At 35.3% G+C, this 21,812-nt stretch overlaps 1 protein-coding gene and 1 non-coding gene across 12 annotated transcripts in view; both read right to left on the minus strand.

The window, feature by feature from the left end:
* The window catches only part of MYO6 (myosin VI), a 165,700-nt gene that overhangs the window by 41,829 nt on the left and 102,059 nt on the right, over positions 1-21,812 (minus strand). For all 11 annotated transcript variants that reach the window (XM_065543812.2, XM_065543811.2, XM_074037612.1 and 8 more), the window contains 8 exons: positions 15,509-15,653; positions 13,558-13,715; positions 11,797-11,888; positions 9,670-9,742; positions 8,039-8,166; positions 4,197-4,292; positions 3,710-3,883; positions 412-450 (listed from right to left, as the gene is read on the minus strand). In XM_065543812.2, the coding sequence (XP_065399884.1) occupies positions 412-450; positions 3,710-3,883; positions 4,197-4,292; positions 8,039-8,166; positions 9,670-9,742; positions 11,797-11,888; positions 13,558-13,715; positions 15,509-15,653 (905 nt within the window). The remainder of the gene's footprint in view (positions 1-411; positions 451-3,709; positions 3,884-4,196; positions 4,293-8,038; positions 8,167-9,669; positions 9,743-11,796; positions 11,889-13,557; positions 13,716-15,508; positions 15,654-21,812) is intronic.
* On the minus strand, positions 4,748-4,850 carry LOC123573263 (small nucleolar RNA U13). The gene has a single exon (XR_006697990.2). It is a non-coding gene; the product is annotated as a small nucleolar RNA U13 (small nucleolar RNA).

Consider the following 21,812-nt stretch of genomic DNA (forward strand, 5'->3'; position numbering starts at 1 on the left):
AAAATATTTTGTCCATTTTTTCCACATCAACATTGCCATGTCTGGAGAATGTTACTGTAAGAGTAATAAAATGAGATTGAATTTCATGCCTAATCTTTAATTCTAAAAAAAAAATTCTTCTCCACAATTACTACTTATTTTCACCTTCCTGAAACTGTAAGATGATCTTAATTTTCAAACAGTCAAGAATTCCATATATTTATAAAATAATCTGATTTCACATATATGACATTTCTTCAGAAAAACCTAATCAAAACAATAACCATTTTTAAAACTAATTTTTTTAAATAAGGTAATAAAGTTTAAAATGTATTTTTAATTAGTACAGGGTTACTATGCCTACTTGCATAATTACTATTAATAGTTTTAGATGACCAATAAAAAAAAACCTGTTTTTTTAACCGTACTCACAGTACTTCGAAGTTTATCCAGAAGCAAATTTAACTGTGTCTGTGAAAGAAAGGAAATCAGTTTATTATTTCAAAAAGCCAAAGTACACAGTGTCACGAGTTAATATTAGCTTTCCAGTATTGGGATAAAATAACATGCAATAACATCCAAAATCAACACATTTCAGTTTAACAACCACCTGGTACACAAATTCTTTAACAGACAGTATCATGCAAAATGACTAATGTAAAGCAAGGACAATAACTTATACAGAAGTTGTATAATTAAAAGACTGAAAATTAGCAATATTTAAAAACATACACTCATATTTGCAGATGGGATGAATGAGGAAAAAATGTACAGGCAATGAAGGAAGTAAATGAAAATACTGAGGATGCATTTAATAAGAGATCAATAGCACAGTATTTGAATGTGGCAAACTGAAGTTTGTGTCACACACATTAAGAATGAAGACATGTTTAAAATATACACTAAAAGTATATATTAGGATTGTTTTATGGAACACTTAGCGTAAACAAAATTGTCCTGCCTAGCTACAGATATCCTTTTTAATGTTTTAAAACATTTTACATTTCAGTTATTTTTAAACGCTTGGACAATTTTCTCAAAAAAAATTGACAATGAACATTACAAGTTACTACGCTTTCTTGTTTTTATAACATCGATTATAATGTGGTATGGTGCAGTGTATTAAAATCATTTATTTGCCTTACTACTCTGCAAAATAAGTTAATAATGTAAAATTTTTCTATCTGGATTTTATACTGAGATATTTATTATACTACTTACAAAAGACAAACTAATATGTTATTTTTTAAACTAATATATTATATTCATCATAGCTATAATTAATAGTAAGTATAGTTTACCGAATGTCATCTATAAGTCAGGTACCGCTCAAAGCTTTTCACAGGCGTTACTATGTTTAATCTACTTAAGGATAGAACACGACAATCCTAATTAAGGATCTCATTTTACAGGTGAAAACATCGAGATTCAAGGAAATAAATAACTTGCCTGAGATTACGGAGCTAATAATGGCAAACATGATTCCAACATCGGCCTGACACCAAATTTCATTCTCCTATGAGTGATACTATTACAGTATACATCACATATACTGAGAGGCTTAAGTTATTAAAATGGAATGGATTTGTCATTGAATTACAGTAATACAGTTGTATCTCACTTATCTGGTTGACAGAGTTTTGACAACCTTAATCAATCTGAACCACCATGCCTGAGAAGTATTAAAGTGACTAATTTGTAAAGAAAGCAACTGTCACAAAGTCCAGACTCCTTCATCCACAGACTAAGCACAGTATTCTCCCAAAAAAAAAAAAAAAAAAAAAAAAGGGAGATAAAATCAGCATCAAAATAAACTTTAGCAGCTGAGAAGAGAGGGAAGAACGTCAACTATCAAAGAACAGTCAAGGACCATAAAGCTTAAGAGTAAAAAGCCTCAGGCAACTCATGCTTTATTTGTATTTTATTTTTATTAGAAAACATACCAATATTCGTATAATAGAATTGTTTCCATAAAAAAGGATGACTTTTTCTAAAACACTGACAGTAAAGCGTTTATGTTTCAATAACCTGAAAAAGGCACTTCCCAGTAGAAAATTTCCAGTTTCCAGTGATGCTAGATAACTGAAGTACTGCTGTAAACGATAGCCTGTTTTGTGTTTACTGCCTTATATACTTCGATTTTAATTTAATGAGCTATTCTACTATATTTAAAATTAAGAATCTATTACTATTTTATTTCAAGGTATCTCGGAGGAAAATGTGAAATATTTTATTATTAGTATTCAGCTATAACTTTCAGAGGCTTAATGTAAAAAAAGTGTATTAAATATAAGCAATTATAAGAAGTTTCAAGGCTCAACCTAAAAGATTATGTAATACAAAGAAAAACTGTAAGAATTTATTTATATTGTCTAAAATTTCAAGTATGTTCTTATCAGCAATACTACAATAATACTAGAGTAGGAAAATAGTGAGTGACATCCGTTTCTTATAGGCAAATATACTATTTTTAAACCAACCTATCAAATGTCGATTCAGAAATAGAATATTCAAATAAGAAAAAGATTGTTCATTGAGAGAATCAGGAACTCGTAATTAATGAATATAACTTATAACAAAATTCAAGGCTTTTTATTCAGTTACCTAAAAATGTATTATGAGGTTTTCCCTATATTCATGTTTAAGCTTTAAAAGAAAACCTAGCTCTTATAAATATTTTATCAATTTAGTTATTTAGAGTCCATTTCAACCCAAAACAAATTTGGGGAGGCTTATACTATCAGCACCATAACATTCTGACACTTAAATCTTTTTCCTAATTACATTATTTTAAATATTTAAAGTACATATAGTGAAAAGCAAATGTAGAGTTTTATTATAAATATAACAATAATACTTTGTGGAAATATATAATAAATTAATTCTCATATATATTTTTGTTCTACATATTAGTCATTCATTAAACTCATAACATCACACATTTTAACATTAATTTTTCTACACTAAATACTCAACAACTAGAACCAATTAGTAGTGTTTCTAAGACAAATCCTGTGCTATTCCTTGTCAGATCTTAAAGAATAAATTCCTGATCCAAAATTAATAAAACAAATGAAATATTCTTCCATGTTAAATAAGCAATTAGAAGAGTTTGCCACACCTAAGTGCTTATCTTTAACAGAAATTATTAAAAGCTTTAATCAAATTTTAGTGTAATATGCACACCCAAAATGCCACTGTGAGAGAAACACATTGAAAATGAATTACAAACTGAATCATTAACTTGAGATGGGCTCTTTTTAACATGGCAGCCACTTTATAAATAGGAGTCCATGAAGGCGATCATTTACCTGAAGCCCCTGGCTGTGCCTGCTTTCCTCTCTCAACTCAACTAGTCCTCTCTAGCCATCCCGAGCTGGACTACTCCAGCTAAAACAAAACTGCTGAATGAGGAAGGAAACAGAAAACACATGGGAAAGAGAAGGTTTGAAGGTCAACCAGACAGTATGCAGAAGCAAGAACATTAGGAGAAGCAATCAGATATGTTAAGAACCAAGAATGAACACATTCAGAAAATTACAAGCATTTCTGTATGTTCAATTGCTAGGCCTACATTATGATATTTTACATACAAATATCAACAATGCAGGGTCTGCTCTTGAACTTCACTGTGAGATTTCTGACAGTGATCTACATTATCCACTTTAAAATATAAAACAATAATTTCATTTTAAATGTAGTAAAAAAAATAAACAAATAACCTAAATACCTTAAACTTGTTTCCCACGCTGATGAAGCTAAGTTTTCCTGCTTTTTGTTTAGTATCTTTGTTGTTATTTGTGGATGATTCAAATAATTCCCGTATAAACTTATCTCTGGATTCACATATTAAGGATTCAAGAGACATATGTAAAGCATCATTATTTTTCTCCACAAACTGGGTCTGAAAAATAAATCAAACAGGAATGTTTCTGTCCATCTTGTGATAACATCACTTAACATAGCTCTGTCCAAAGGATCTTTCTGTCATGACAGAAATGTTCTATATCTGCGCTGTCCAATGCAGTCACCACTAGTCAGTGTGGATGCTGGGCACCTGAAGTGTGGCTAGTGTACTGAGGAACTGAATTTGTAATTTTACTTAAATAACCACATGTGAAAAACTAAATAATCAACCACATGTGACTAGAATCTATCATACTGTACAGTGCAGCTTCAACATGAAATGGTTTTCTCCCTGTAAAAGTTATACTCACTGTTTCATAGCACACTGCCCCCGCAAAATGCCTGATAATGAAGCCTTCATCATCTCTGATGTTCCTATGAACTGCCAGCTTAGATTTTCTGGGAATCTGAAAAACAATACATATGTGAGTTACTAAATGATCAAAAATATATTACATAATCATTCTTTAGAAAACAACTGAGATGTAAAACACTTGAAATTATACATGAAATTTTCACACTTTTCACAATTATACTGCTTTTATGCATTGAGTATGCCTTAAAGTATCAATAAAATCTAGCAAATATTTGGTATAATCTCTTAGGAAAGAAAATAGGAGTAAGACACACACACACACACACTCACACACACACAGAGACAGAGACAGAGAGAGAGAGACCCCCCCCAAGAAAAACACACAATTTAAAAGTACATGGTTATAATAAAAAAAATTTTTTTAAAGCACATGCAAAACACAGTTGGCATTTTACAAAGTTAACCACCTATTTCTAAAGCAGTGGTTCTCAACCTTGGTGCTCTATTAGAATTACCTGGAGAACTTTGAAAAATCTATCTCTTTCACATCAGATGAGTAACACGCCAACACATTAACAAGGCTGAGGGAGGAACATCTCACACATGAGCATGAAAATCCAATCAACAGGCTTATGAACTACGAAAGGATCAACCTGGAGAACTTTTAAACATCCCAAAGCCCATACCATTTATATCAAATGATTTCCATGTGCAGCTAGTCAAAGAAACACCTGACATCAGCACAGGGACTCTCCTACTGTTCCAAATAATATAGCCTAACATATTTACACAAGGAGCCTGAATCTGTTTCAAGAAAACTAAATCAGTTTAGGGTTGTGCCAGTGAATCATAATAGCTCATATTTATATCATAAAGTTTCTAAAATGTTTTCACTTACAAGATCACATCTGACCCTTGAAATAACCTAAGGTTAAGAAAAGTGATGTTGGGCTAGGTGCGGTGGCTCACACCTATAATCCTAGCACTTCGAGAGGCTGAGGCAGGTGGAATGCTTGAGCTCAGGAGTTTGAGACCAGTCTGAGCAACATGGCAAAACCCCATCTCTATAAAAAATATGCAAAATTAGCCAGGCGTGGTGGAGCAGGCCTGTAGTCCCAACTACTCGAGAGGCTAAGGTGGGAGGATGGTTTGAGCCCGGGAGGCAGGGGTTACAGTGAGCCAAGAAAGTACCACTGCACTCCATCCAGAGCAACAGAGCCAGACCCTGTCTCAAAAAAAAAAAAACAAAAAAGATATCATTTAAAATTGAGGGTCTACCGTCATACTACCCTGAATGCGCCTGATCTCATCTGATCTCAAAAGCTAAGCAGGGTCAGGCCCAGTTAGTACTGTCCAGGCACGGTGGCTCCCGCCTATAATTCCAGCACTTTGGGAGGCTGTAGCAGGTGGGTCACTTGAGCTCAGTTCAAGACTAGCCTGGGCAACATGGCAAAATTCTGTCTCTACAAAAAAAAGAAAAACAAAAATCTAAAAAAATAAAACTGAGAAAACTGACTTGGGAACCTTAGAGGCTTGCTCAGGGTTGAAGAGGCAGCAGAACAGAGAGGCTCTTCCCTGTGGGAGGTAATACACCAGGACAAGTAAAGTGCAGGCTCTGCAGCCAAAGTGCCTAGCCTGACTCCCAACCTACCATTTCTTCACTTGCTATATTAGGCATGTCACTTAACCTCTCCTTGTATGTCTCCTCATCTGTAGCATACACATCTAACAGGATTAAATAATTCAGTAAAAACATTAGAATAGTGCCTGCCACATCTAAGTGTTTGACAAATGATTATTTTCGAAAAATACAACAAAAGGAATAACCTAAATAAAGTAGGATTTACTGCCTTATTCTTGTTCTTGGTTGACAAAAGCAGCCAAGGCCCATTCTTGATGCTTCAGTTTACCGTCCTTTAAGACACATGCCTCTGAGACCCTCGTGAAAATTCTGTTGACTAGCAATCAGCGCCCCTGGTAAGTCATCTGCTTGTGACTCCAGGTGCCAACTCCTGGTAAAAGTAACCACGCATCCACGGGCTGGTCATACAAAGACCAGTGAGCTATGAATGAATAGGATTGGATACGTATCTTCAATTTTAGCAAAAGTTTTGTTGAGGATACATATTGTTTTATTTCTATCTCCACTGAAGTAACAGAAATAGGTTCCACATTACAAGAAATATTTAGGGATACAGAAGAATTGCAAGTCAATGGGGCAGGTGGTTGTGAGATTTTAGACTCTAGTGAAGGTTAACACAATTATATCAGCTTTTCAGGTAAATTCATTTAACCTATTTACCACTGATTTTGTTAATAATGAATGGAAACAAAACTACCTGTTACCATTCACTTAAGTTTCTGGATTCATCAAAGCAATAATCATTATACTATGTTACAATCTCAAAATAATATACAGTTTGTTTGGGAGGCAATTTTGCCTATTAGTTTCCTAATTCCACTAAGCAACTCTAAACAGTTTTTCTTTCTCACTCTCCTGTTTGTTGTTGTTGTTAATGATGTTATCTATGAGATGACGCAGCACCTATCTTTGTGGTTGAAACTGACTTCCATTTGTGTGGCTACCACATTGTCTGTACTAGCCAAGCTCTTGTGGGTACAAGGATGGAGTTGTGCTTTTATTACCTCAGGTGATGATGACTGAATGAAAAGACAGGCTCAGAACAGGTGAACACAGGAAACATCTCAATAGCCACACAGTCCACCCCCATGGAGAATGGCTCTACTTTTCATTGCCACAAAGACTCAAGCACAGCTCTAGGACCTAACAGCCGTTCAGAAACCAAGTGTTCTGGGCCAGGCAAAGTGGCTCATGCCTGTAATCCTAGCACTTTGGGAGGTCAAGGTAGGGGGTTCATAAGGTCAAGAGATTGAGATTATCCTGGCCAACATGGTGAAACCCCCGTCTCTACTAAAAATACAAAAATTAGCTGGGCGTGGTGGTGCATGCCTGTAATCCCAGCTATTCAGGAGGCTGAGGTAGGACAATCACTTGACCCCAAGAGGCAAAGGTTGCAGTGAGCCAAGATCGCACCATTGCATTCCAGACTGGGTGACGAGAGCGAAACCGTCTCAAAAAAAGAAGAAAAAAAAAAAAAAAAAAAGAAACCAGGTCTTCTGGCCCTTTTAGAGTGCACCTCTCATTTATTTCTACTGCTGTCTGTGTCTGCTCTTCTCTTTACCTAATCTTTCTATTGCTTCAGATTCAATTTCCCTCTCTGAGTATATTTTCCACTCAAAACTCCTTAGGAAAGAGGGTCAAAATGATTGGCTGATCATTATCTAATATGTATTGCCTGCACCAGTCAAGAGTTCTAAGCCACAACCTCAACTGCTGGTCTTACAAATGAGCAGACAGATGGCTGCTTGTGACTCCTGGAATGTGATATCCACTTAGCTCAGAAGGGAGACCATGAAGACAGCAGGTAATCCTCACTGTACTTTTAATTTTTTGACACAGGATCTTGCTCTTTTGCCCAGGCTGGAGTGCAGTGGCATGCTAACAACTCACTGTAGCCTCGACTTCCAGGCTCAAGCTATCCTCCCACCTCAGCCTCCCTAGTAGCTCAGACTACAGGCACATTGTACATATTAGACAGATGAAATGTACTTTTCATCAGAGAAAAAGTCCCTTGATTACATAAAAATCATATATAAATACCCATCTAAGGAAGATACTGTGCTGGATATAATATAGTTGCTCTACACATGCCATAATTTTTATTCTAATTATTTAATAATATCTAATAGCTAATGCACCCTTTTAATAATGTCTCATCCCACCATAGAGTCTCAGTTTCAGAATGGCAAACTCACAGTGAGTCGAAAATGATCCTTGTGCTTTTGGTGAACTGCAGATGTAAAGTGTTGATCACTTGGCTGGGGAAGGCGATTTTCCTCATCCAAAATATCCAGTATTCCCACTAATTTGGCTTCAATTAAATCTATTTCAAAAAATGAAGCACTCACAATAGTGTAAAAACATAACATTTTAAAGATATGTGAACAATTCACTGATCACAGATTTCAAGGACTGATCAGAAACAAGATAGCATGTGATTCTATACGTGTTCTCTCAAAAGTTACAGAGAGCTGATGGATTTTTATTTCAAATCTGGCCATTTATAAAAAAGTAACAGTATATAATTATATAGGTTTTAGAAAAACTATTACATAAAGACAGCAAAAGACTATAATAACCATTCCATTTGTAAACCAGGAGAAGAGGCTAAGGAATTTGAAATTCCTCCTTTTCCAAATGATAGCTATATTCAAAGTAAAGTGAAACTACAGAAACTTCTGCATGCATAGCTTTTTAATAATACTTTTAGAAACTGATGTAAATGCTTTCAAACAAAATCTGTAACAACACATTTTTACACTCTTTCCATTCGTTTGAATTTCCTTCCTGTCCAAACTAACTATAAAATGTAAACTGCTTGAATACAGTATGTAACAATTATTGAGTGGAACAAAGCGGTAAGACATAGGAAGAGAAAATTCTAACTACATTAGTGAGAAAATGATGCTTCTTGGGTAACTAGTGGTAGTGCAGGAGGGGCATGCTGAACTAAGCTACGAATGCGAGTATTTTGATAGATGTAGTAGCAGGTGAAAGTGGGCCAAAAGACAAACTGAAGGGAAAGAGTTCCAGCCATATCAAACCACACAGTCAAAGACACAGAGGTTAGAAAGGGTCAGTGTGTTAAGGAAACGTGGAGTGGACCAGATGAAATGTGAAAATGCTTTGAAAATTTATACTGATGTAAAGTAATATTATTATTATACTATTTTTTTTTTTCAAATCTAGCCCATCAGTTACTAACAGGATTGTCAAATTGTGTTTTAAAAACAAGGCTTGCCCAACGGTCTATTTTAGAGATGGGGTGGGGAAGAAACGAAAGACTGAAAACCGGCTGTGGGGCTACAGGGAAAGGTTTCTTTACCACTAAAATGAAAGCAGAGCCTCTATTCTCCTGCTGCACAGTGTTATCTGGCTGTGACACATGAAGTCAACTCACAACCAGTTAGAGGGTGCTGTCAATGCACAGAGTACAGCAGAACCAAGAGAATCACAGAAAAGCAGGGCAGACCCTGACAAACTTGCCTGGAGCCTGGCCTAACTATGGACTTCCTCAGGTGAATAAATCTCTTTGCTGACTAGGCAATTAAGTTTCCCCCTTAACCAATTCACATGCTAACTATTTAAGTAGGAAAACATCCTTCAAAATAAATAGAAGAGATTATAGAAAACTTCCAACAAAGATAACTTTGATGTCTTGGTAGGAAAAAATAACTTCCAAGCAGTAATAGAGAAGTAACCTTCTCTCAAACACCAGTTTCAAGTCATATAACAAGTCATGTCAATTACAAAGCACAGAAAAAGTACTGAACCCATTCACTTTATCTTCCCATATTTTTCAAAGATGGAGTTAAAAAACACATACCTATACAGTCCTGATTATCCACATAATGTACTTCATTAACACCTAAACCTTCTTTTTGATAGAGTTCTTGTTCCTAAAAATGCAATAATCATAATCATAGATATGGAAATACAGAGCAATAGTAAATTTTGTGCTGTTTCTGAACATAACATTTACTAATTAGAATGCAAAGGTTTATACAAACTGGTATAGCCTTAAATGTTTTCCAAAAACATACCAGATTTTGAACATTTGCAGACAGGCACTAAAGGCAAGGAAATAGCAATTAACTGCAAATGGACTCTAATATCAATACAGTGATATATACGAGGCATACATCACTTGGGGAAAATAAGCGTAATTTGGAAGAACAATATATGGTCAAATTTGAGTCCTCAACCATGTCTTGTGTCTTCTTAAAATTTTTAAAGAGATTTTATCATAGATGGGTAAACTATGCAATGAATTTAAGTAAATATGTTTTAATGTTGTTTCCTGAATGTTTAAATATTTCCTCTCATGAGAGATACTAGAAAAGGTTTCCAACATTCTAGAAGGCACTGTCCACTTTAACACATCTCAATTTGAAATTCACATTTATTTTAAAGGATATTAAAAAGGTGAACATAAATCAAAATACAGTCTCCTTTTTATAATGTTTCTAGATAAAGTTTTTCGGTAGGTTGGTGTAGAAGGGAAGGATTAGCTTACGTTAAATTACAGGCATGAAGGTAAAACTTCGCATAGTAATAGAACTAATGTGACTGGATAAACATTTTCAGAGAAATTACCTTACTGGTAAATACTTGTTTTACCTGTTTGTTTATGCCAGAATTTATTTAACTATAGAATGTAAGTAAAATGTACAAAAGCTAGAATGTGCTGGGAAGCCCGTAAAAACATAAACATAATAAAAATGTGGGAAAGATAGAAAGGATGGGAATAGGAAATAAAATACTGCACATTCCAGCCCAGATACAGTAGAAGCAGCTGACAGTCCACAAGGTGGCGTGACAAGGAAAGTACTGCCCAGAGGCACTCCAGGACAATCGACGCATCAAATCTGCTGACTTGGTGGCTTTGCTGCCAGACAGAGAAAGGTGAGCAGGCAGCAGAGTAGGCAGAAGCAGAGAGACCTGAAGAAGGGGAGGTACAGTAGGGCATGGTGACTCACGCCTTTAATCCCAACACTTTGAGAGGCTGAGGCAGGCAGATCACCTGAGGTCAGGAGTTCAAGGCCAGCCTGGCCAACATGGTGAAACACCATCTCTACTAAAAATATAAAAATTAGCTGGCCATGGTGGCACGTGCCTGTAGTCCCAGCTACTCAGGAGACTGAGGGAGGAGAATCACCTGAACCCAAGAGGCAGAGGTTGCAGTGAGCCCAGATCGCACCACTGCACTTCAGCCTGGGCAAGACTTCATCTAAAAAACAAACAAACAAACAAAAAACAGAATGAGAGATGCCAAAGGCAGGGATGAGGGTAGAAAGTTGTTTGGTGTGGTAGAAGTAGAGACAACAGACCAGGCGCGGTGGCTCACACCTGTAAGCCCAGCATTTGGGAGGCTGAGGCAGGCGGATTACTTGAGGCCAGGAGTTCGAGACTAGCCTGGCTAAAATTGTGAAACCCCGTCTCTACTAAACATACAAAAATCTGTTGGGTGTGGTAGCCCGCGCCTGTGGTCCCAGCTACTGGAGAGGCTGAGGCAGGAGAATCGCTTGAACCCGGGAGACGGAGGCTGCAGTGAGCCAAGATCACACCACTGCACTCCAGCCTGAGCAACAGAGCGAGACTGTTTCAAAATAAAAATAAAAATAAAAATAAATTTAAAAATAAATTTAACAAAAAAGTAGAGACAACAAAATCATAAAAAGAAACAGAGCTTCAAGTCTATTAAAAGTCACTAATAAAAATAGATGTTCACTTCTGAGGAAGCCCCCATTAAGAGTTTTTATCAGGTCCCTAAACTTCAGCTGAACCATTAACACTTTTGATGTGCTTGAGCCCCGGGGCCTCTGCCGGGCTTCAGTCACCTTCCATTATACAACATCCATCCCCACCAATCAGGGTAACTGCAGCATATCTCTTCCTTGAAATTTAAAACAGCTTTATGCAGATCTTAAATTTAAGTTATAAGGGCAATTACCTCCTTCAGAATCCTTTCATTAAAAAATTGTTGAAGTTTTTCATTGCAATAGTTGATGCAAAATTGTTCATAACTGTTATGCTCAAAGTACTCTGAAAATATAAAACCAGAACCAAGAGTCATTATGAGATCAACTTCATATAAATTTATCGTAGAATAAAATGTAATTGTAATAATGGCCTAATTTAAAATTAGGTTAAAAATATATATATACACATGTATATATATATATTTGTTCTATACTTCTCAAATGTTCTCATTTCAAGACAAAACTTTATAGGCATTAAAAGTATTAAAAATACCCTGCTTCAGTTGACAAGGTGTTTCTCAAATGAGATAAATGCTGTATACTAAAAGATATAAAATGTAAGTCACTTGTAACTATTTATTTATTTATTTTTGAGACAGATTCCCTGTCACACAGGCTGGAGGGCAGTGGTACAATCTTGGCTCACTGCAACCTCCACCTCCCGGGTTCAAGTGATTCTCTTGCCTCAGCCTCCCGAGTAGCTGGAATTACAGACATGCGCCACCACATCCAGCTAATTTGTGTATTTTTAGTAGAGACAGGGTTTCACCATGTTACACAGGCTGGTCTTGAACTCCTGACCTCAAGTGATCTGCCGGCCTCAGCCTCCCAAAGTGCTGGGATTACAGGCATGAGCCACTGCACCTGGTCAACAATTCTTTAAAGCACAGATATTAAAGCAATCTGAATTAAGCACAAAAATAACTTAAAATACAAGTGCTTTTGAAGATTTTTTTCTGCATAATCTATAAAATTACTTATCAAAAATGCTGTGGATACGAATTCATTTCTAAAATTAAGAGATTATATTACATGATGTCTAAGATACATTAGGCTTTACAATTTTATAATCCTTTGTGTATTATGCTAAAACTGTTGTAAAAAAGGAAAAAATTAATAATAATAATAATTAATAATTCTCTACCTTTGAACCAAAGGTAGTTCAAAGGTAGAGAATTATAAAGTTTAAAATACATATTGCATCAAAAGCAACACTCCCTCCCTCCCCAAATGTAAACACTCATACATTTCTTCGGCAAAAACCACAAAGAAGACACTACTCCTTCACAGCCAGAAACAATGCCCACATCGATAAAGCCCAATACAAAACCCATTAGATTTACACTTCAAGATTTTTATATTTTTGTCATTCAGAGCAAAGCAGCATTTATATGCTGGTGACTCATTTCATTTCTGGTTGAACAGCTCTACAGCTATTTAATTACTTATCTTGATATCTTGTTCATTTGATGGAAAATATAGCTACTTGCTGACAGCAACAGCAATGAATTTCTAAACATACTAATGAGGTTGTCCTGTAAGTTAGGTCAACCTATCCCCAGCTCTACAAATTAGTCAATGGTTTTAGCAACTCTATTTATCTTTTTTGTTATTTAATTAGTGAAAGTATTATCTTTATTAGTAGCACACAAGGATTTACCTTTATTCAGCTGTATTCCTTTTAGAGTACAGAGATATCCTTAACTATAGCAGTTTCAATCAATGTTTTAATCTTAGCATTAGTATCATCAAAACTAATCCCCACGAGTCTTTCCTCTTCTCTTTAAAGTATCAGCTCCCTACCTAGGTCATATTACGAAATGTGAGTGTGGACATATAATTACACATACATCAAGTAAAATGAGTTACAAAGGAGAAAAGATTTAACAACAAATTCTAATGTGTGAAAAAATACGAAACGAATATATATTCACAAAAGAAACTCTACTTACCAAAACCAGCAATATCTAGGACTCCAATAAAATAAGATGATGTTTCAAAAGGAAAACACTGATTTACTCTGTTTACCACATGATCAAAAAGATGGCTATACACCGTCTTTGCCAGGGCATCACGAGCGTTGTTTGCTTGCTCCACTTTCAGAGGTACCCTATAAAAGAAAACTATACTAGTAAAAATTATTTATGAGTGTATACTGTGAAAATGATACCACAGTCAGAGTGCACCTAAACATACCCACAGGGAGAACAAAATAAATACCAAAGGTCGTGTGAGAATAGGACAAAATGGGGCTAAGTAGAAAACTGCTACAAGAGAACTAATGGAATTACCTAAAATTAGATCAAAAGTCTATTATCAGGTTAAAAAAAAAGTTAGGCTTAAAAAATCATTTTGACCTTAATTTACATCCTGAATTATTCATCCAAAATTATTCACAGGAATAATCTTCCTTTTGACTTTCCTTAAAAGCAAAGGAAATAGTGTTTAATTCAGGATAACTTTAAAGTTTGGTAACTTCTTTACGCTGTTTAGGATAAAATGTTTACATCTTAAAATTTGAACTGTCCCATTCTACTATTTAATATAACTAACTATACGGTGTAACAGTATTAAATGTTGCAAGTACAGACACACAGCCATTGTCCTCAAGAAAACGATAGTCTGATGAAGAGACACTGCACAGAAGAGAATTTCCAAACACCATGCTAAATACTATCATAAAGATAAGCATGGGGTACCAAGAGAGCACCAAAAAAAAAAAAAGTCAAATTTGGAAGTAGAACTGTAAGTCATTCAGATCAACCTGACACTTGATACTTGAGCCTCTCTAAACAGTGATTTCTCACTTACGTTTTCTGCAATGGAACCCTTTCTTGAAGTGAGTTTCATGTGGACACGCTATATATAGAATACATAAAAAGAGCTGCTTTGGATTCTGGAATGGCATTGATTGAAAAGAAGAAACAACAACAAAAAACTGCTTTGGAACAAGGAGAAAATGGGAAAACAGAGGAAGCAACGCCTGAGAACCACCCACCCGCACATGTATGGGCTTTCCCTTGGGCCGCAGAGATATCTCTAAGGAACCAAGTAACTGTAGGCTGTAGGGTGCTGCTCTACAAACTTCTTCCAGAGTTTTTCTTTTCAAGAAGAACAATTTTGAATTTGCTTAGCAAAGAATCAGGCTAAGCATACCTTGCTAAAATTTTCAAAAGAGTAAGAGGTAGCCAATTTTCTGAGAGACTAAAAGCTTTTACAAAAAATTTTTCCTGTTTAAATTTGTTGCAAATTTTTCTGAAATATGTCACTAGAGCTCACTGCCTGTCTTATTTAGTAAGAGATAAAGGGTCTTTTTCCCCTCACAAATGAAGATCCTGCAGTGCCTCAGAATGACAAGGCTGAATGTCAAAGTTATTCTACATTACCAAAACCAAAAATATATAAAATACAGGACACGGAGACAAAAGTATACAAACATCCAGGTACAATCTAGAAGTTCTTGCTTACTGATTTTAAAAATCTTGGTTAAGCCCTTATTTTTTGTCATTTGTAATTTCTCCCAAATAAAGAATCCTAAACATAAGGAAAGTGTCATTTGCTAAGTATTTTGTTAAAGTGAAATCTGCTTAATACAAGTTTTAGTAAACATTATTAGTAAAATGATCTGTTGCCTAAAACTGTCACATATTGATTTATATCATCAGCTCGCATTTTCATAGTTGTAGAAAAGTAAATCTCTCTTACCTTATAAATTCCAAATATCAACAAGGAACAACTTTAAGAGCTATGTTAAACTCCATTTATTTATTTGATGGATCACTACACTGAGATGCACAGAATTTTGATCTATCAAGCTCAGGTTTTAAATGTAATGTAACTTATGTTTTTCCTTGACAAACCGCAAGGCAAAATTTTTGCTGCGCAATTAGTTAAGGAACTTACTTTATAACTGTTCCTTTGGTGCCCCCTGCTGTTGTTAGCATGACTCTTGTGGTCAAACTTACTCGAAGATCATCTTGGTCCAAACCCAGTAATTCAGCACAACATTCCAAAGACTGAGCAGATTTATTCTTCAGATTACAACCACCTAATGGAAATATATTTTAATTGAAATTAATAAGTGTTATATATAAACCAGATTTTCAAGACCCATTTCTTACAATTATACTTCACTTACAAAAAACCATATAATGGGCAAGGCTTATCTGTAACTCTTAAATCCACCTCACTTTTTCACCATCCTTGTCAAACACTCATACTGCTAAGATCAACAGACGACCTTCCCTTGGGGAAGTCCATGGTATAATCCTTTAAGCACATCAATATTAAACTGCCACTGTTTCATTTTTTATGACCCTATAAGCAAACTATACTAATGATAGATTATAATCCTTTTTAATATATTAACTCTTTAGAGAAATATAGTATCTCATCATTAAAATTCATATGACTCCAATAAATTTCAAGGAGCAATTTTAGTGCAAACGCTGTAAGGCACGTGGATAGATCAATTTGGACGTATATATCTGTCTATGGATGTGTTTATGCATATGTAATAAGCATGTACTCATATTGCTTTGAAGTGGGTTGAAGGGAGTGAAGAGACAATTACTATTACCTGTACAGGTAGAGTATCCCTTATCTGAAATGCTTGGGACCAAAAATGTTTCAGATTTTAGATTTTTTCCAATTCTGGAATATCTGCATGATGAGCTCAATTCTAAACACAAAATTCATTTATGTTTCATATACACATTAATATACATGTATACCACTGTCCAGTTTCTCCAACAGCTTGACTTTCTGTGCTAGAGATCAATACATACAAACGCTTCCTCTTTTCCTTATTAATGTTACCCTTAGGGGTATCTGCAAGTCTTTTTGACATTTTCAGTATCTTTACACTGCAGAGCAGAAAATAGCAAAAAAAAAAAAAAAGGGGGGGGGGGGCAATGCAGTTAGGTCTTGACCCATGTGGGCATTTTGAGAAATCTGCCATTGGCACATCCAGCCTGCACATGTGCCATTTTATTTTTTGTGTGCTTGTGCAGGGGCATGTGAGGAAAGGATATATTGCACCAGCCAGGCAGGTCATTTTTGCCTTAGTACATCATATCTATAGATTTCTATTTATAAGGGCTGTTTTAAAAAATACTATAAAGAAAGACAGTGCTTTAGTCTCAGGGCTGATCAGGCTCTACAACTACTAGCTATGTGACCTTGAATAAGTTACTTATTCTCTTTGTGCTCAGTTTCCTCATCCATAAAACTGGGATAATTACTTTACCTACCTTATATGGTTGTTATTTAGATTAATAAGGTTATGTACGTGAAGTGCTTGGAATAGTGTCTGGTACACAGAAAGTACTAGATAAAGATTAACTATTCTGTGTATTTATTTATTTGCATTATAATAAAAGTAACATTTTCCAAATATTTTCAGATTAATATTAATAAATGATATATTCTAAGACTACCTAACTTAAAAACTACAAAGAATGTGTGAAAATCATGAGAATTTTATGACAAATTCATAAGTTACTTAACATACCAATCTCAGAACATGTATGAGAAAAAAATGTGAAAAATGAGACCTTATAAGAAGATGTTGTTGGGACAATTCATTGAGGAAAGAACAGCTTCTTTAATAAAGGTACTGGAACAATTGGATGTCCACATGCAAAAGAATGAAGCTGGACCCCTTCCTCGCACCATACACAAAACTAACTCAAAATGGAATCAAAGACTTAAATATAAGAGTTAAAGCTATTCAACTGTTACAAAAAAACATAGGTATGAATCTTCATTTCTTTGCTATAATACCAAAATCACAAGCAATAAAAGAAAAAACAGATAAATTAGGCTTCACTGAAATAAAAATTTGAGTTTCAAAGAACACTACCAAATGAGTAAAGATAACAAACAGAATGGGAGAAAATATTTGCAAATTATATATCTGATAAAGGACTTGTACCTAGAATATATTTTTAAAACTCTTACAACTTGGTAATAAAAAGACAACCCAATTAATAAATGGGCAAAGAAACTCAACAGGCACTTCTCCAAAAAAGATATACAAATGGTCAGTAAGCACACAGAAAGATGCTCAGCATTTTGAGCCATCAGGAAAATGCAAATAAAAACCACAAAGAGATAACACTTCACACCCACTATGATTGCTATAAGCATACACATAGTACTGGTGAGGATATGGAGAAAATGAAACCCTCATACACTTTTGAGGGGAATAGCTCTGTAAAGTGGAAAAGCTACTTTGAAAAAGTCTGACAGTTCCTCAAAAGGTCAGAGTTTACCATGATGTGATTCAGCAATTCCACTCCAAGGTATTTACTCAAGGGAAATGAAAACACATCCCAACACAAATTTGTCCACAAATGTTCTCGGCAGCATTTTTCATAACAGCCAAAAAACGGAAACAACCCGAATGTCTAGAAACTGACAAATGGATAAACAAAACGTAGTATATCCATACAATGAAATATTATTCAGCAATAAAAATAAAATGAAGTACTGCTAAATGCTATAACATGGATTAACCTTGAAAACACTATGCTAAGTGAAAGAAGCCAATCACAAAAGACCACATGTTATATAATTCCATTGATATGAAATGTCCAGAATAAATTTATAGACAGGAAGTAGATTAGTGGCTGAGAGAAGTGGGCAGTGAGGAGTGACTGTTAATGGGTATGGGGTTTCTTTGTGGGGTGATGAAATGTTCTAAATCTATGGTGGTGGTTGCGCAACTCTGAAAATACTAAAAACCACTGAAATGTACACTTCAATTGAGTGAACTGTATGGTATATTAATTAGGTCTCAATAAAGCTCCTACCAAAAAAGAAAAAGAAAAAAGAGAGATACTTTGAGAATATTTTGAATGTTTCATTCTATGAAAATGTGCTTATTACCCATGTGTAGGTTCTATACATATACATATTGCCTAAAATTATATAGCTCTCAAAAAACCAACCATCAAATAATTCATTTAAATATTTCTTCTTTTTTACTATATTGCAAAGTTTCTTACATAACTCCAAAAATTATGTAAGACTAAGAAAAAAAAAACCAGGATTTTTAATAAGTCTTAAAAGGCAAAATACTATCATGCAAAGTTTTCATATCATTTGTTTCCAAAAAAGAACTTCTTCAAACATTTTAAAAGTTTGTTGTTATAATAACATTTTATTTGTTATGTGGAATTTTAAAAACACAGGAAGTCCCAATAAGTGTTTTCTGCATTTTCATCATGCAAAAACTTCTTTATGACAGTTAAAAGTCCTGTAAGTGCTTATTGGAGAATAATCTTTCCAGTAGAATAATTATAAAAATACCAAATTTTTTTGGAGACAGGATCTCACTCTCCCAGGCTGGAGTGCAGTGGTGCAATCATGGCTCACTGCAGCCTCGACCTCCTGGGCTCAATCATTCCACCTCAGCCTTCCAAGTAGCTGGGACTACAGGCATGCACCACCATGCCACCTAATTTATTTTGTGCGTGCGTGTGTGTGCGTGTCTGTGTGTGTGTGTGTGTTTTGGGTTTTTTTTGTTTTTGTTTTTTTGTTTTTTGTTTTGTTTTGTTTTATGGGGTCTCACTATGTCACCCAGACTGGTCTTAAAATTTCTGAGCTCAAGTAATTCTTCTGCCTCAGCCTCCCAAAATGCTGGGATAACAGGCATGAACCACCATGCCCTGCCAAAACTAAGTCTTTTTCAAATTGCTAAGACATGCCAAGTTAAGCTCCCTAGGGAAAAAAGAAATCACTTCTAATTAGAAAGAAACCATTTGGACCTATAGGAAGAGTCACAGGAAGGATGAAGACAAATATAAAATCTTAGCTTTTAAAATAATTAATTTAATCATGTATTAATCTTATTAATTCCCTGCCTCTTTTCAATCTTCCTTGATTTCTGTTCACTTTCCCTTCAACAGAAGGAAGTTAGAGAAGAAAAATAAGAGATAATGCAAAGAGCATTACCTTTTGGGCATTTCCTACTCTTCAACTAACTTGATCATGCAACACTTACAATACTCTATACAACTGCATCTTCTACCACAGGGTAATAATAAGAGGTGTGAAGATGCCATTTATCACTTCTAATAACATTTCTAAAGTGTGTATTAATTATTGTAAAGATTTTTTTTGTGTGTTAGAATCTCCCACATGTGCTCCTTTGGTATAACAATGCTAGAGAGCAAATGAAATGTATGCTAACATTCATTATATTTTCAAAACAAATCTTCCAATCATTCAAAAAACAATTAAAAATTTTAATGCACATTAAGAACATACCTAATTTTACTTGAATTTTTTTTCATTTTCAATTGGGAGCAATCTGTATTTTAATTGTACTTACTCATTTAAAGCACTTATAATGATTACTATGTGCCAGACACAAGTATTCAAATCATTTTACAAATATTTAACTCAGATATTCCTCTTTACAGCATGAGGTAGGGACTATTATCTTCAGTTTACAGTGAGGAAACTGAGACATGAAAAGGCTAAGTTCCCTGCCTAAGGTCACACAGATAGTGGTAAAGCATCTGGATCAGGAGCACATGCTCCCATCCACTATGTTATGTTGCATCTCACATTATTGATTTCACAGCATTACGGAACATTAAATCAGAAAATCATTAAGACATCTATTTTAGTCTGTTCATTCATAGATCACAAATTTCAGTGGCCTGGGAGAAAGAAGGGACAATTATCACAAGCCTCTGAGTTAGTCAGACATGAGCAGAACCAGCTCTCACATCTACAACTTCATCAATAACCACATGCATCACTTCAACACAGGTTCCACTTTTGTAAAACGGAGATGATATCCCCTACCTCATTATATTTATGATATACAGATTACAATTATGATGTTTATGATGACATACAGAGTAAGAAGGGACCTGCATATAACACTTTTTTTAATCTTCTTTTTTTTCCTGTCTTCTTGTGCTCTTTCCCTGTATGCACACTATTGCTAGTGAGAGGAGGCGCCAGCTGGGCTTCCTGGGTGGAGTCGGGGCTCAGAAAGCTGTGAAACTCACTCATTTCCTGCATCAGGACTTACTTTGGTCCTGGATGAATAATATTAAAGATATGTGCTTAAAATATTCCTAACACCAGGATTTGTACATGTGTTTTCTTCCCCAAGAAAGCTATAAACAGCAAAAATTTTGCCGTAAGCTTCCCTATGTCCTCTCTCCTTCTCTTTCGCCTCCCCTGAAACTAAAAGAAATATTAAATGCCCATTTTTCTGTGACCAGCCGGCCTTATCTATGCTCCTAATTCCAATTCCTTGTAAACACACTTTGTAAAGTCCTATAAAATCCTGTCTCCTTTGCCATGCTGCGGCAAGGTCATAAAGTAAATAAAACCTAATTCTGGTTTTCCTCAAAATCTAAAACATATCACAAAATAATTTACTGCCTTTGTTTCTCGCTCTGGTAACATTTTCCCGCTGCACGTATTTCCCGCCTTAAAGAGTTTAAAAGGCAACTGCATAATTTAACTCTGGCTACCCACTCGGGACCCCTTCCACGCTGTGAAAGCTTTGTACTGTCACTCTGCTCAATAAAGTCTACAGCTTTTTTTTTCTCTTGGTCCCTGTCTCCATCACTCACCGCGGGCAGCTGCCACACCAATTCTTTGGCGTGGCTAAGGCAAGAACCTTTAACGTTACACTAGCTACTGATTGTACTTTAAAAGTCCTTCTCATGGTTTATTCAATTTTGCAACTGAAGAAACCAAGGCTCAGAGAGCCTCTGGGATCTAACACCAAAGCCCATTATTGACTACTACATTAAATGGTGCTGTAGGTTTTCCTTAACTCATCCTTGGTATAAGATCCTACAATAATGTCTTAACATAGGGGTTGACAATCTTTTTCTCTAAAGGGCCAGACAGTAAATAGTTTAGGCTTTGCAGGACATACAGCCTCTGTTGCAACTACTCACCTCTGACACTAGCACAAAAGCTGGTATAGACCACACATAAATGATTGGGTGTGGCATTGTTCCAATAAAATTTTACTTACAAAAAACAGGCAGTGGGCCAAATTTGGGCCATGGTTCATAGTTTGACATTCCCCGTATTCATAGATCAAATTTCCAATTATGTAAAGTCCTACTGTTTATGTACAGACTGAAACACTAGAGTTGAAAAGTTGCTTTTCTTTTCAATGTGCGTAATTAAAATTTTCATTTATCATTAATAAAGTACATGG

This window comes from Macaca fascicularis, chromosome 4, assembly GCF_037993035.2.
Source record: "Macaca fascicularis isolate 582-1 chromosome 4, T2T-MFA8v1.1".
Taxonomy (NCBI): Eukaryota; Metazoa; Chordata; class Mammalia; order Primates; family Cercopithecidae; genus Macaca; species Macaca fascicularis.